Below are 16267 nucleotides of genomic sequence, written 5' to 3' on the forward strand. Positions count from 1 at the left end.
CCCATCCACAAAAACACCAATGTCATCAGTAATCTTTAAACCTAGGACTATTAATGTACTGGTAGCACCTGTCAGAAATGTACAAAGTCGATCCAAAAACAATATGTAAATAAATTATTGAAATACACACAGTGTAAAAAATGTACAGATACAAATTCGACCAGTAGAACATTTCAAGTTCAAGTGATACTTCTGGGAGTAAGTAACACCCTGATAGGAAACACTTTCACACTCCATGTTTCCATCTTCTACTCAGAGATGTAATAGCTTTACTGCCATTTGGCATAGGAGATTTCCTGTCGACTTGATGCATTCAATTTACACTGAAAATCCCCATTACCTTCCAGGTCAGACCGTGTCAACTTACTTTCAGTCAATGGGATAGAGATAACGACTCCATTTCCAGTTCCTACCCAAAGCCGGTTTCCGCCAATAAGCAAAGCTGTGATCCGCACAAAGGAGAACCCCAATTTTCCAGTTCCTGACAATTAAAGTGGGAGAGTTTTAGAATGAGTCGACGTTCAGATCATAACAGCACACAGCAAAAAGTTGGAGCTTAACTATGCTGCAGAAATTTAAATATAATCTTAAAGACCAAATCCAGTGATCCTGACCTAAACATTCTCACATACCTACTGGCACTCAGCAAACATCCTCCCTCACCCCTCAGAGAAAGGCTGTAAAACTGACTATTTACGCTGTTCTGAATTTTTGCTGATCTTTCACCGAAATTCATTTTTAATACTTCACTTACTTGCTTCTATAAGCTAGTACCACTCCAAGAAAAAACTGATTTCATTACGGAACATTTCAGCAGTGTAAAATGCAATACATTCCAATTTAAAAGGCCTAATGACTTCAGTAAAGCCGCCGCATCTCATTCAAGCGGCCTCAATAGAGTTTCCAACTCTCTTGCTACACCCTCAATTTCTTCAGTGGTTCAGTGATGGATGATGACCAGACTCTAATCTCAATCATCACTGAGCTCAACTCTCAGTAGTTCTTGGTCAGACCTCTTGACAAAACAGATTTTGATCAATAAACAGGAGTAAATTTACATGGAAACATATCACAATGCACAGTTGCCCCTTCCTTTCCTCTGGTACATTAAGTGGTCAAATAGGCCAGTGAGGCACAATTATGGCCTGTACAAAGCGAGGATTTTCAAACACTTATAATATTTTCTTAGCCAAGGTATAAAAATTCAGTGCTTAAGTCAATACCAAACTTAACAAATGAAGGAAAGCATACCCACCTAACATCTTACTAACATAAGGCTCAATGTCAACATCCTGTAAATGCTGATGTGTATGTGCGTGATAGAGGCGCAGGGTAGAATCCAGGCGAATTGATATCCAGACCCCATCTCCAATCCATGCCAACTGCCGCACTTGGCTTTCCCTTCTTGGGTGGGCATCAAAAGACTTCTGTTGGAAAATGGGAAGTTGAGATCAAGTAGATGATTCCACAGTTCTAAGTCCTTTAAGAATCACAGTGTGCTGGTGTTGTATTGTGATGGAAACCCTGACAACCTATTCTCCCACCTTCTTTCAGTGCAAGCATCGACGTGCACATTCAATTGCAACATATTATGTGCTAATAGAGCAGAAGGTGGAGTAGTTTATCTAACTCATCCTTCCACCTCTGGGAAGGAATTCAGAATTCCAAATATAAGATAACGATTTTCCCCTCACCAGGTGTACAGCTTGTATTTTCCCTCAACCCCATTAGAACACTGAAAATCATTCAAATAATTCCATAAATGTTGTGGGTGGTTAGAAATATTTTGGGGAGTATAACACTTAGACTGTGCTGTATGTTGACCTTAATAAGCTACCCAAAACCTTTTGTTTCATGTAATCACGCACGCAGTCTTAAATTAACTGCATTGCTACAAGTAGCTGGCAACTGATTGGGAAAATGCAAGGTCAGTTCAATCAACATGTTTTCGTCTCGAACTTTGCTACATTGAAAACCAGTGATTTTCAATTGGGTACCTGTCATACAACCCATTTCATCTCCCCGTTCACTAAAATTTCTAACATGGCGAAATCAGAGGGTGTGTTCCTCGACCAAGTTAAAAGTACCCACACAAAACAATTGCTAGGAATTGATGGATCTGGGATACAAGCTACCTGTGTTATAATGGAATAAAGATCACATGAATGGATTGGTTGTACTTTGAATATTTATGTTACTCAAGTACAACAGATGATGATTTTCTTTTGGTTTGTGAAACAGAGTTCAGTTACTAGGAATCAAAGCTGAAATAAGTGTACCCTAAAGTTATCTAACAGAATAGTTAGCTTAATCACAACTACTGCACTGTTTTAAAAATCATGTATTCTACAATACAGTGCAAAAGTATTAGACTAGGCTGCATAAGACTTTTGCACAGTACAGTATCCATCTAGAGCAAAGAGCAAGTTCATAAATCAGGCAGGAGCAAAGGATCACACACAAAGCGCTGGAGGGACTCAGCAGGCCAGGCAGCATCTATGGAAAAGAGTACAGTCGACGTTTCGGGCCGAGACCCTTCGGCAGGACTGGAGAAAAAAAGATGAGGAGTAGATTTAAAAGGTGGGGGAGGGGAGAGAGAACCACAAGGTGATAGGTGAAACCGAGAGTGTGGGGGGGTGGGGGGGAGAAATGAAGTAAAGAACTGGGAAGTTGATTGGTGAAAGAGAGCAGGGCTGGAAAATGGGGAGTCCAATAGGAGAGAACAGAAGGCCATGGGAGGGGGTAGGACAATGGACAGGCAAGGAGATAAGGTGAGAGAGGGATAAGGGAATGGGAAATAGTGAAGTTGGGAGGGGGGGGGGGTGGACCATCACTGGAAGTTAGAGAAATCGATGTTCATGCAATCAGGTTGGAGGCTACCCAAACAGAACACAAGGTGTTGTCCTTCCAATCTGAGTGTGGCCTCATCACAACAGTAGATAGGCCATGAATTGACATAACGGAATGGGAATGGGAAGTGGAATTAAAATGGGTGGCCATTAGGACATCCTGCTTTTACAAGTGGCGCAAAAGGTGTTTGGAATGGCAAAAGTGGAGGGGCATGGGGGGGGGGGAATGTGGGACAAATGGCAGAGAAAATCATCACTCACATAGGTCATGAAATTTGTTCTATTTTTTGCAGCATCAGTACACAAAAAATTACAGTAGCCTGTAAACATCTCAGGCATCCCATACATGTGCCTAATGCTTTTGTACAGTACATATAAAACACAGGATATGAATTACTGTTTGCTTTGAGGATATAAATATATTGCATCTTCTCCCTCCTTATTTCATTCAAATCTCTAGTGTTAGATGAATTTCTGATTGTACCAGCTTGGTTAAAAATGCTATGATTGAATTATTCTTAGTTCTCAAGCATTAAATTCACAGAACTCTATCTAACAGGGCCTCACTTGGTTTACAGTAAAGTGTCTAGAACAACAGCTTATAAACAGCATCAGATAAATTGGCATTCCAGTGATTAAGCACAATACAAATCCATCTTCTTTGATCTCAGCATGTTCACTACCAAAATAGACTGCTTATGAGACTGGAGCAGAATGAGTTTATTTAGCTTCTTCCGCAGCTAGAGTTCTAAAAAGAAACAGTGGGACCTGCAAAACAAGGAAGCAGTGGGCCAGCAAAATGCTGCAAGGGGGTTGGAAAGATAGAGGGTTGCAAAGGGACCTGGACGACAGTTCAGAACTTTAACAATAGTTGTGTAAAGTACGAAGTGGGATTCAGTAGAAAATGCATTGCTATTTCACTACTACATAAAAGATAAATTGTAATTAGTTTTGCTACAACAAGTGTATGGGACATTGGAAAAAAAGTTGAATTTCCCCATGGGGATGAATAAAGTATCTATCTATCTATCTATCTAAAGAGCATCATACCATAATGATTGCTCTACACCAGGAGTTCCCAACCTGTGGTCCTCAGATCCCTCAGTTAATGGTGAGGGTGCATGGCGTAGAAAAGACTGGGAGCCCCTGCTCTATACATTCATGTTACTGTTGAAATAATTAAACAATTGAAATAAAACCTCTCCTCATCTGTCAGAATTAAAGGTAGGGACAGCTGATTCAGGTCACAAGGCACCCCACTGTTAATTTTCCAGATTATACAGAGAAACCCAAATTCATCAACATAGAAGACATTCAAGCTTTTCACTGGAATAAGTGTCAGTATTCAATCTCAGAAATTACATAAACCTAACCTTAATTTAATAGTTTTTAATATTTTGAAAATGACAAACTTGATTAGCTCCAAGAATAAAGCCTCGGCAATCAATCAGCCCGTCCTAGTTTGTGCATTTCTGCCTCATTTTGAGATTAACCAGCCAAAGGCAACTACCATTTTAAATGTACTCATTCCAAATGAAATACCGAAAGTTACTCAGCTGACACTGAATAACCTACTTTGCATAAAACACAGCAGGAGGGATAAAGCAACAGATAATGAATTATATAGCTCTATTTTTCCAATGCTCGCTTTTAATCAGAAAGGCAAGAATAAAAATAAGTAACAAAACCAGTTAAATAAAAATGGGTGAAGTTGTTTTTCTCCCCCACTTATTTCAACAATTGAGGCAATTTATTATTAAAACTATCTGGTTTAAAAATCGATCCCGATCTAAAAACACTTAAGGCATCATATTAAACTGTCAGAATTATTTTACAAATCCTCCGTCTCTGTCCAAGTTCCATCAGCATACATTCTTCAGTATCTTGAGATGTGTCTTGTCAGGCTTTATGGGAGACAAGGGAGGAATTTTCTGGGGACTCGGACAGAGAAGTTCAAATGTTTTCTGGCTGCAGTTGGGGCGCCAGATGACTGCTGAATAGCAAATATGGTAGCTTTCCTAAAGAGTGCAACTAGGATAGATCCATGAGTCAGTGGCAAGGAGGATTTTTGGAAAAACAAATCTGAGAGATAAGATTAATCTAAGCTTGCAATGACTAGTCTTAATCAAAGATAATCAGCATGGTTTTGTGAGAGCGGACATCCTGGTTGGCTAATTTGATTGAATATTTTAGGAGGTAAAAAATTTATTGATAAGGGTAGTGTGATTGATGTTAACTTTAATAAGGAGATACTGGAATCTGGAGCAACAAACAGCAGGACCTGATATAGGGTTTCAACCCAAAATATCAACAATTTCATCCCTCCCACAGAAGCTGCTCAAACTGGTAGGATCTTCCAGCAGATCATAGCTCAACTTCAATAAGGCCTTTGACAAGGTTCTATGTGGGGAAATGCGTTCTAAAGGTTTAGAACTTTGGAACACTGGACAGAGGGTGATGGGGAGAGTTGCTTTTAGGATAAGCATTGCATCGTAGGAATCTGTGCTGGGACCCTTGTTGTTTGCAGTGTACATTAACCAATGAGATACAAGTGGAAAGATTAGCAACTTCATGGCTGACAATGGAAAGGGATGGTGTCATTGACAGTAACGACAATCATTGGGAGGGATGCACTGATACTTTGGAATATGTCAGTGTCAGGAAGGAGGAAGTGTCAGAGATCATGGCACACGTTAAGGTGGATAAATCCCAGGACTTGATGTGGATCTATCTTAGGATGCTATAGAGACAAAGGAAGAGATTTGAGGTACCAGAAGAGTGAAGGCTAGGATAGCTTCCTTAAACAAAGGGTTGCAGGGGCTATTCAGAAAATAACAGGTAAGTAGGCCTTACGTCAATAGTAAACTATGGGACAAAACTTTAATGGGCAGGATTTATGATCAATTGTAAAAGCAGGAACCAAACTCTGAACTCTGGAATGCCCCAAGCTGTAATAGTATCGCGCTAATTGCTCCGCTACTGTGGCAATCATATACATGGAACAAGCTGCGAGAGTTAGTGGTAGAATCAGATATGATTCTAAGGCATTTGGACAGGTACTTGGAAAAGGAAAGGAATGGACGGATATGGGTGTAATGTGGGATAATGGATTAACGTAGACAGCTACCAGAGTTTCAACGGAAAACTTCTTTGCTGTACAGCTCTTTATGGCCTGGGATAGAACATCTCAGTTCATTGGAGAGACTGGACACTGTTTTCCTTGCAGTGGATAAAGCTGAGGAAGAACCTGATTGAGGAAGACAAAATGATGACGGGCACAGATAGACTAGATAGTTAGGAAAACTTTCCCCCACAGCAGAAGTGTATAAAAGTGGAAGGTATGGTTTTAAGGTAAAGTGGAGGATGTTTGGAAGGGATCCAAGGAAGAATTTTTTTTCCACCCGAAGATAACCTAACATTTTAACTGTCAATCATTCTTTGGGGCACTCTTCTGTTTCCGTGGAAGTTTGTGAAGAAAAAGAATTTCAGGTTGAATATTATACTGATTTCTCTGATACTGAATGGAATCTTTGAACATATTGTTTCTACACTTGGGGTGCTTTGCATTTGGAGAGACCTATATGTAAGGCAGTTGGTCAGCGTTGCATGGTGTGCTGAAGAGCTGCATGAATATCACGTTGCCACCAACTACGGCAGCAACCATCCACTGATCAATGCATAAATTACCCAGGAATGAATTACATCTGAATGTGGTCCTTTCTCTGCACACTGTGCAGATGCAGACAGATGTGCAGATATGTAGAGACAGATGTGGTCCGTGTAAAGACAGGCATATAGACAGGCAAACAACTATGGAGATGGAGATATCGAAAAGCAGAATAGCTGATAGATACTTCCAACATCACATAACAGCAGCTAGACTTCCGAAGCTGTGCTCGCCACAACAATATTACTTATCTCAGATTTGCCAAGAGCATACCTCAATCTGCATTGTTTTAGGCTGGATGACATGGATCTTGTTCTTGTAGCCACACCAGACTTTATCATGCACCACAGCCATGCAACGGATGGAATGGTTTGGACGCCGCAGGTCCATAAGGTGGTAATTACTCAGATCCCACTGACCATCTGTTCAGGAAAAGAGCATATTGTTTCTACAACAGACAATTGCACGTGTGGCATTATTTTCCCCCAATTTTCCTTCAGAATCTCTCAACCTCTTTGGTAACATGCAATGAGAGACATGTTCTTAATGAAAATCATAATGATATTCTGCAAAACACTGCTTATGATCAGGACACAACATTGGATTAATTAATAATTCTGAATAATATTCTTATTCCCATACAGTTAAATTATTGACTAATCTTCACGAATAAGGTTAAAAGGTACACCTCTGGCACAATTCTCACACAAGGTTAACAGGGGCAAAGGAACCAGGGACCCAGTAAGCTTAAAGGATGCATATGAATCAACAGAGTGCATCAGTGCGATTCAGTTATCAGTCTGATAAGCCCGACTTCATTTGCAGGTAAGTTGATGGAGAAAATTCTAAGGGACAAGATCCACCATCACTTCGATAGTCAAGGCCTGATCAGGAATAGTCAGCATGGTTGTGTGTGTGGGAGGTCACATCTAACAAATCTTCTGAGGTTTTTCGAAGAAGTAACGAAGGGACAGATGAAAGTAGGGCAATGAATGGTATCTATATTTGACAAGGTTCAGCAAGGCAGGCTGATCTGGAACATAAGGTTAATGTGCAAAGTAAATTTATAATCGAAGTACAGATAATTTCCAACTCTGAGATTTATATTCTTGCAGGCATTCACAGTAAATACAAAGAAATACAATAGTATCATTGAGATAAAGACTGCACCCAACAAGACATACAACCAATGAGCTAAAGACAGCAGTCTGTGCAAATACAAAAATAAAAAATAATAATAATAATAAGCAATAAATGTCAAGAACATGGAGATGACGAATTCTTGAAAGTGAGTCCATATATTGTGGGAACAGTTCAGTAATGGGGTGAGTGAAGTTATCCCCACTGTTTCAAGAGCTTGATGGTTGAGGGGTTATAACTATTCCTGAACCTGGTGGTGAGAACCCTGAGGGTTCTGTACCACTTTCCTGATAGTAGCAGTATAGAGAGAGTATGGTGGGAGTCTCCTTGATGACAGACGATGATTTCCTACGACAGTGCTCGGTGTAGATGTGCGCAGTGTTGAGAAGGGCTTTACCCACGTGGACTGGGCTCTCCCCTCTCCATTTTGTGGGCCATTCCATCCAATGGTGTTGGTGTTTGCGTGCCACGCCGAGATGCAACCGGAACAGATGCTATGAAGTGATAACACCAAGGAATTTGAAGTTGCTGACTCTTTCAACCTCTGATTCCCTGATGAGGACTGGCTCATGGACCTCTGGTTTCCTCCTCAAAGTCAATAATCAGTTCCTTGCTGACATTGAGTGAGAGGTTGTTGTTGTGGCACCACTCAGCCAGATTTTCAATCTCTCTCCTATATGCTGATTCACCACCACCTTTGATTCAGCCAACGTCAGTTGTGTCGTCAGCAAATCTAAATATGGCATTGGAGTTGTGGTTAACTTCACAGTGATAAATATAAAGTGAGTAGAGCAGGTGGGGCTAAGCACACTTGTGCTGATGGTGATTATGGAGGAGGTGCTGCTGACAATCCAGACCGACTGGCGTCTGCAAGTGAGGAAATCCAGGAGCCAGTTGCACAAGGAGGTACTGAAGCCAACTGTATGTCTTGAAGATAATTGATTGGATTTGAGGGGATGACAGTGTTGAATGCCGAGCTGTAGTCAATGAAGAGCATCCTAATGTATGCATCTTCACTGTCCAGTTGTTCTAGATGTGAGTGAAGCACCAATGAAATGGCAACTGGGCCTGTTATGACAGTGGGCAAATTGGAGTGAATCCAAGTCGTTTCTCGTGTATAAGTTGATACATTTCATCACCAGCTTTTCAAAGCCCTTCATCACAGTGGATGCACCTGCTAGGGGATGATAGCCTAGGTACAGGGTAGGTACCAGTATAATTGAAGCCTGCTTGCGGCAGCTGGGTACCTCAAACTGCCAAAGTGAGAGGTTAAAGATAGCGGTGGACACTCCAGCCAATTGATCTGCACAGGTCTTTAGTGCTCGGCCAGGTATCCCATCTGGGCTGGATGCTCTCCGTGGGTTCACCCTCCTGAAAGACACTGTCACGTCGGCCTCAGAGACTGAAATCACAGGGTCGTCAGGAGCTGTGACAGATTGTGAACGTACGACCACGCTTTGATGGTCAAATTGAGTACTGAAGCCATAGAGCTCATCACAGAGAACAAAGACGTTTTGTTACCTATGTCGCTTGGTTTCACTTTGAGGGAGGTGATAGCATTCAAGCCCTGCCACAGCTGTCGAGAATCCTTCAGTGATTCAAGCTTTGTCTGGAATTGCCACTTTGTACACGAGATGGCTTTCCTGAGATCGTACCTGAACCCCTTGTATTTTACTTGGTCGTCAGACCTGAACGCTACTACGGTAATCTATCAGGAGATTGTGCATCTCACAGTTCATTCTGGTTGGGGAAGACTGAATGACTTTGTGGGGACATACTCATTTATGCCTGTTTTTATATGTCACATGGGATTCGGGGAGGAGGCAAGCAAGGCAGATTCAGAAATGGCTCAATGGTAGGAAACAGGGTGATGGTTCAAGGTCAATTCTCTGGAGCCTGTGACTAGTGGCGTGCCACAGGATTAGTCTGGGGCCACTTTTATTCATTATTTATGTAAATGACTTGGATGTAAATGCACACGGCACAATTAGCACGTTTGCTGATGATACTAAATTAGGGGATCTTGTTGATAGTGATGCAGGTGACCTTGAATTACAAAGAGATCTTGATCAGTTAGGGAGATGGGCTGGGGAATAGCAAATAGATTTCAACTTGGTTAAATGTGAGGATGCATTTGAACAATCAAATCAGAATAAGACGCATAAAATGGATAGCAGGTCACTGACAAGTGTGCTGGAACAGAGGGACCTGGGAGCAGAAGTGTATTGTTCACTGACAGCAGTCATGCAAGCAGACAGGGAGTGAAGGAGTTTAGCCTGCCATCCTTCATCAGTCAGGGTGCATAGTTTAGTCACCGTATTATTGCAAAGACATTGTTACGTTGGAAAGGGTGCGAAGAGATTCATGAAGATGCTGTCTGAACTAGAGGGCCTGATTTATATGATGAGGTTAGCCAACTTTATCTTTATTCCTTGCAGCATTGGAGAATGAAAGGTAACTTCAAAGAAGTTTATTGTATCATGAGGGTTATGAATAAGGTGACAATCATAGTCGTTTCTTCGGGGTTGGGGAGCCCAAACCTAGAGGGTATGGATACAAGGTATCAGGGGAGAGAGATTTAAAAGAGATCTGAAGGGTAACTTCTTTATACAGAGGGTAGTGGATAACTTGGAATGAGTTGTCAAAGGAAGTGATCAAGGCAAATACAACTGCAGAATTTAACAGGCGTTAGGATAGGCAAATGGAGGGGAAAGGGCTTGGTGAATTATGGGCTGAGCACAGACAACTGGGACTAGCCGGGGAGATGTTGTGGTCAGTGTGATCCAGTTAGGCTGAAGGGTCTGTTCCTGTGCTGTATCATAATGGCTCTGTTTAGGATTTCTGAACAACTGGACAGCAGAGTTGTACTGCATCATGAATGATATCAATTAACAAAGCAGATAGTAAAAACAGTTCACAGTGGTTTTGCTAATATTTCAGAAAATCATAGAAACACACAGCACAGAAGGAGGCTCTTTTGGCCTACCTTGTCCATGAACAATCCTCCACCTTATCGCCTTTGTTATATTATTATTTTATAACAGTTATTTTCAACCCTGACAATTTATCTTCAAATGACCTAGGTACATTCTACGAAACCTCACCAGGACCAAATAGGTTTAAATTTTTTAAAAGTTGTTCATTCCTTTAAAAAAGTTTTCAAGAAACATATTTCAGTTAAATCAAGGAAAGTAGGTGGTTTGGTTCCTCCCTTGAATGACGGTTTCAGACAAACCAGTTAATTTCTGCAGAAGTTAAAATGATACATCCCTGACATACCAAGGGAGCACTGAACACAACTTCTTGTTCATCCCTTCATAAGAAAAATACAAGGGGTGATTGATAAGTTCGTGGTCTAAGGTAGAAGGAGTCAATTTTAGAAAACCTAGCACATTTATTTTTCGACATAGTCCCTTCTTACATTTACACAGCAGGTTGGGCAGCATCCGTTGAAATGAGCAGTCAACGTTTCGGGCCGAGACCTTTCGTCAGGACTGAAGAAGGGTCTCGGCCCAAAACATTGACTGCTCATTTCAACGGATGCTGCCCAACCTGCTGAGTTCATCCAGCTTGTTTGTACGTGTTGATTTGACCACAGCATCTGCAGTGTACTTTGTGTCTACATTTACACACTTAGTCCAGCGGTCGTGGAGCATACGGATCCCTTCTTTGTAGAAGTGGTCCACAGCGAGGTGATTGATAAATTTGTGGCCTAAGATAGCAGGAGATGAGTTATACAGCTCTTGTTACATGCACATGCAGTTCGACTCTTTGAGTGATTATGCAGAAAGTTTGAAGTTAATAACTCATCTCCTTCTACCTTAGGCCACGAATTTATCAATCACCCCATGCTGTGGACCACTTCTGGAGGTGCAAGACATTGACTTCTACAAAGAAGGGATCCGTATGCTCCACGACCGCTGGACTAAGTGTGTAATTGTAGGAAAAATAAATGTGCTAGGTTTTCTAAAATTGACTCCTTCTACCTTAGGCCACAAACTTATCTATCACCCCTCGTACAGGCTCATTTTACTTTTATAGCTGAATATAATTGATATAATTTTTTTTTTTTTTAGCACTTTGGCACATATACACTTGCCGGCAGCATTAATGAAGGTAATTTATCTGAATTACTATTCACCATTTGTGCAGCCGTTACTGATGTAAAATAAGTAGCTCCAACTATCAAGAGAGAAATTTCATCTAATACAAAAAATTTAAACTAACTCACTTATACACAGTGGCCATTTTATTAGGTACTTCCTAATAAGGTAACCTCGGAGGGCATGTTTGTGGTCTTCTGCTGCTGTAGCTCATCCACTTAAAAGTTCAATTTGTTGTGCATTCAGAGATGCTTTTCTGCACACCGTTGTTGTAATGTGTGGTTATTTAAGTTGCTGTCACCTTCCTGTCAGCCTGAATCAGTCTGGCCACTCTCCTCTGACCTCTCTCAATAACAAAGTGTTTCCACCCACAGAACTGTCGCTCACCGGATGTTTTTTCGCACCATTCTCTGTAAACTCTGTAGACACTATTGTGTATGAAAATCCCAGCAGATCAGCACTTTTTGAGATACTTAAACCACCCTGCATGATGCCAACAATCATGCCACAGTCAAAATCACTTAGATCACATTTGTCCCCATCTTGATGTTTGGTCTAAACAACAACTGGACCCCTTGACCAAGTCTGCATGCTTTTATGCACTGAGGTGCTGCCACATGATTGGCTCATTAGATATTTGCATTAACGGGGTGTACAGGTGTATCTAATAAACTGGCCACTGAGTATATGTACCATTAGACAGAGACAGAGGTGTGTGAAGAACGTGGGTGTTTTATTTTAAAATAGGCTCACCTTCAGCTCTGTGAAATATAGCTAATGTGCCATCATTCAGAGCCACCAAAGCACGTCCTTTCACATGTCTGCAAACACAAGAGGGAAGGAGGTCAATACTTTTGCTCAGTGGAAAAAGCTTCAAAGAAGGACAATGTACATTTAGATTAGGAGTACACATCAAACATTGAGTAACCTATCCTTCCCAGGGCCTGCTGCCCATTCTTGGATGAGGTCATAAAGAGTTTCCTGGGTTTGTATCCAGCCTCTAAATGGCACTGACTACTTCCAATAGCATGATGATTAAAAGATAAATACAGTTTTAAAAACCTCATCAGCACCAAACAGATTTAAATTTTTAAAAAAGGGTTTTCATCCTTAAGAAAAATATTACGATGAAATCCAGGAAGCTAGATCATTTGACCCCTCCCTTGAATAGCACTTCATGGGAGGGGCCAAACCTCACACTAGCTGAAAAGGTGTAAGATTTCACAGCCATCCGATGTGGAAGCACAGCCTCTAGGAATTTCAGGTCAAGTATTGGATTCCTGAACATTGTAGAATTGAAGCTATTCATTGCTGTCTGGGTAGTCATGATTGGGAATTTAATTACAGAAATCTCGTATAAAGTACATTTGGGATATTGTGGCATGCAGTGAAATATACAGGGCGGTTGATTGGTGTGTTGGTTAATCCATAGGTTTTCGTAAATAAAACTGCAGAGTCGTTTTAAGTTTAAAGGAAACTGTAACAACTCCTTTATTATCAACCAAACACGGAACAAAGCACAGTAAAACTAAACCTCACCTCATTATGTCATCATATCAAACCAGACTCTTAAAGTGAATTCCAACTCAATGTTAGTGGTTGTGAATTATGCATGTGTTTCCACCCCTTACATTACTCTACAAATCCTTGTCTTTCAATTGTGGAGGAATAATACACAATAGTCGGAGCATTCCTCTGATTATTGTCAAGACACTCACACTAAAAAGTAAAGCCTCATTTATCAGTAGAGCACTGCATTTTGCTAGAAGCAGTTAATTTGTTTACAACAGGTGAACCACTGAATCAGTTCTCCTCTATTTCACAACTTCATCTAAACCGAAAAGGTAGTCATAGCTCCAATTTTTGCTTACACTGAATATTATTTCTGGACGGGGCATCGACTATCAGGCAGGAGAGGAGGGAAGATAAAATTAGCAATCCAGATATACCCTGAAATAATTTGCACAAACCAGCTACTTACACAATACTAAGGACTGCATCCTTCAGCTTGATGGTGTGGAGACACTTCTTCCAGTTGGACACAGCCGAGTGTACATAAAGGCTACCAAAGGGAGCAATGCACGTTGGTTAGATCTCAGCCTTGCAACATCACAGCAAAAACTCAGCATGCAAATGAGCTGGCAATACAGTAACTTAGCAAGGATTCCGGTCTCTGCATGACAAACATTAGAACAAAAGTACACAACAAATAAGCCTCATCTTTCGGACAGAAATCAACATGCTAAACACGTTACGGAAAGACCTGTATGCAAAAACGATTCTTTGTGTATAAATGTTGAACTGCATGAATTCAGACCCGGCACCACTGAGATCAGGTCAGGATTTAAGATCACTATTAATGAGGAAGAGTTCCAGCTCATTAAAAACAAACACAAGGATTAATTCAACATGACTCTAAGTCGGAAAGCTGTGGTCTCCCTTGAGGCTTGTGTGCATATACTACTCACACCCCCTCAGGCATTCTTGATCGAGCCATCCCATCATTTAAATGCAATTATATATTCAATGTCCCAGCTGCCATCTTCACACTGTTTACCTACTGTCCTGCCCATTATAATTTCCACAAATAAACATCACAATAATGTTAGCAAATTAAGTTATTTACACATTGGATTCTTCCGTCATTCTCTCTCAACTGGCACTACCCCACCTGCGTTACCTTTGGTCTTCACCCTGTGAGTGATATTTATTTTTTTCTTTCATCCCTTCTGCTTAGATATGACTTGAAATGTGTTTGATTTCTAAATGTTCCTGGTTGCAATGAAACATTACTTCTCTCTTCACAGCTGCCACCCGACCGGCAGAATATTTCTAGCATTTTCTGGTTTTATTTCATACTTTCATCACTTGCAACTTCTTACTTTTTGGTAGAATTGATCTTTTTTTCTCTTAAAAAAAAGGATACATCTGAAAATATACTGCTCACATGCACTGGTTAAAACTGATAAAAATACTGAAGTTGTGCCACTGAAAAGCCATGGACTTGAGGTTAAATAAGGGAGAAATCTCTAATTTATAACTGAATTTGATACATACAAGAGACCTCAGGTACTGGAATGAAGTCTCTTTATAGCACTAGTTTAATTAGAAACTCAAAAGAAAGAGCCCTGTTTAAATATACCAGAAAGGTTAATGGATAAATCTGCACGCTAAAGGTGTATAAAATTTAAATCATCCAATATAAAGGAGATCTCATACAGTGCATCAAGCACTACCCACTAGCGATAGAATATTACCAATGAGCGCATGATTATCTTTCAGAAGTACCTGCACAGGTGGCCATTAACAGACCATCTCAGATCACTCCAATTTACATCTTTAAGCATCCCTCTGTGGAAACGTAAATAAAATGTCCACACTAAATCAAATACTAAAACATATGAAAGGGGTGAAATCATTTAAATACAACACAAATGTGCATAGTGGGAGGCAGATAAAATGTAGCGTCGGTGTGCGATTCAATATTGTTGTCATCCACTACTCTGAGAGGTGTCAAAAAGATTGCCAATCTGCCTGGAGACATTCCTGACCAAGCGGCGTTTCAACAATGGGAATGGGTTCTAAGCATCTCCTGACATACCAGCGCAATCTTGTGTTTGCATCAAATGTGTTTGCAATCCTGACCTACCAGCCATTCTGTGCCCCAAGCCACATGGTCGGGGCTGCACTTGTGATTGACCCATTGGTGTGAACACTTGCTTCCTGTTCTGACTGGCCTGCGTTCTGCTCCTCCTTGCTTTGTCCATTTTCCCTAAAATGGAGAAAAAAAAAGCAACAACTCTCACTCTGCTCATCATGAATATTCAAAAACCATCGGACTGCAGCTGCGTACAGGAACAAAAAAAACATTAAAGTGTGTCTGCAATTCTAAAGTTCCAGTTTCTTTTTCCGAAGCACGTATCCACACAGACTTTAAATTCATTCCAGCAATTAGATGGTGTCAGTGCCTGTTGGTGCAAGCTGGTAGCACTGAATTAAATACAAAGTAGAAGTCAACTGAGGCATGTCCCTGAAGATTACAGCAGCAAAGATGAGTGCCACAGAGGCACAGCAATTAGTTCTGTCACCGCAGCTCCTGGGACTCGGGATTGATCCTGACTGCTGGTGCAGTCTCTGCAAAGTCTGCATGTACAGTACGCTTCAAGCGAATGGTTTCCTCCAGCTGCTCCAGCTTCCTACCGTATCTCAAAATGTGCAGGTGGAATTGGCAATTGGAACTTACCCTTTGATAGCAGAAGAAAAAAATGAAAGGGATTTAATAACATCATGTAGATGTGATGTTGCAGGAAAGCAGCACCCACCATCAAGGACCCCCACCATCTAGGCCGTGCTCTCTTCTCACTGCTGCCATCAGGAAGGTACAGGAGCCTTAGGACCCGCACCACCCAGTTCATGAACAGTATTAGCACTCAATCATCAGGCTCTTGAACCAACAGGGATAACTCCACTCACTGCATCACTGAACTGGACTCACTTCCAAGAACTCT

General features: G+C 41.1%; 1 protein-coding gene across 19 annotated transcripts in view; it reads right to left on the minus strand.

Annotated features, from left to right (window-relative positions):
• Positions 1-16267, minus strand: part of mapk8ip3 (mitogen-activated protein kinase 8 interacting protein 3) — a 198221-nt gene that overhangs the window by 25542 nt on the left and 156412 nt on the right. For 18 of the 19 annotated variants that reach the window (XM_073060424.1, XM_073060425.1, XM_073060422.1 and 15 more), the window contains 6 exons: positions 15409-15531; positions 13741-13821; positions 12513-12580; positions 6790-6938; positions 1256-1427; positions 368-481 (listed from right to left, as the gene is read on the minus strand). In XM_073060424.1, coding sequence (XP_072916525.1) covers positions 368-481; positions 1256-1427; positions 6790-6938; positions 12513-12580; positions 13741-13821; positions 15409-15531 — 707 coding nt within the window. The remainder of the gene's footprint in view (positions 1-367; positions 482-1255; positions 1428-6789; positions 6939-12512; positions 12581-13740; positions 13822-15408; positions 15532-16267) is intronic. The other variant, XM_073060408.1, reaches the window with a different exon arrangement.

Source organism: Hemitrygon akajei, chromosome 11 (genome assembly GCF_048418815.1).
Source record: "Hemitrygon akajei chromosome 11, sHemAka1.3, whole genome shotgun sequence".
Classification (NCBI taxonomy): Eukaryota; Metazoa; Chordata; class Chondrichthyes; order Myliobatiformes; family Dasyatidae; genus Hemitrygon; species Hemitrygon akajei.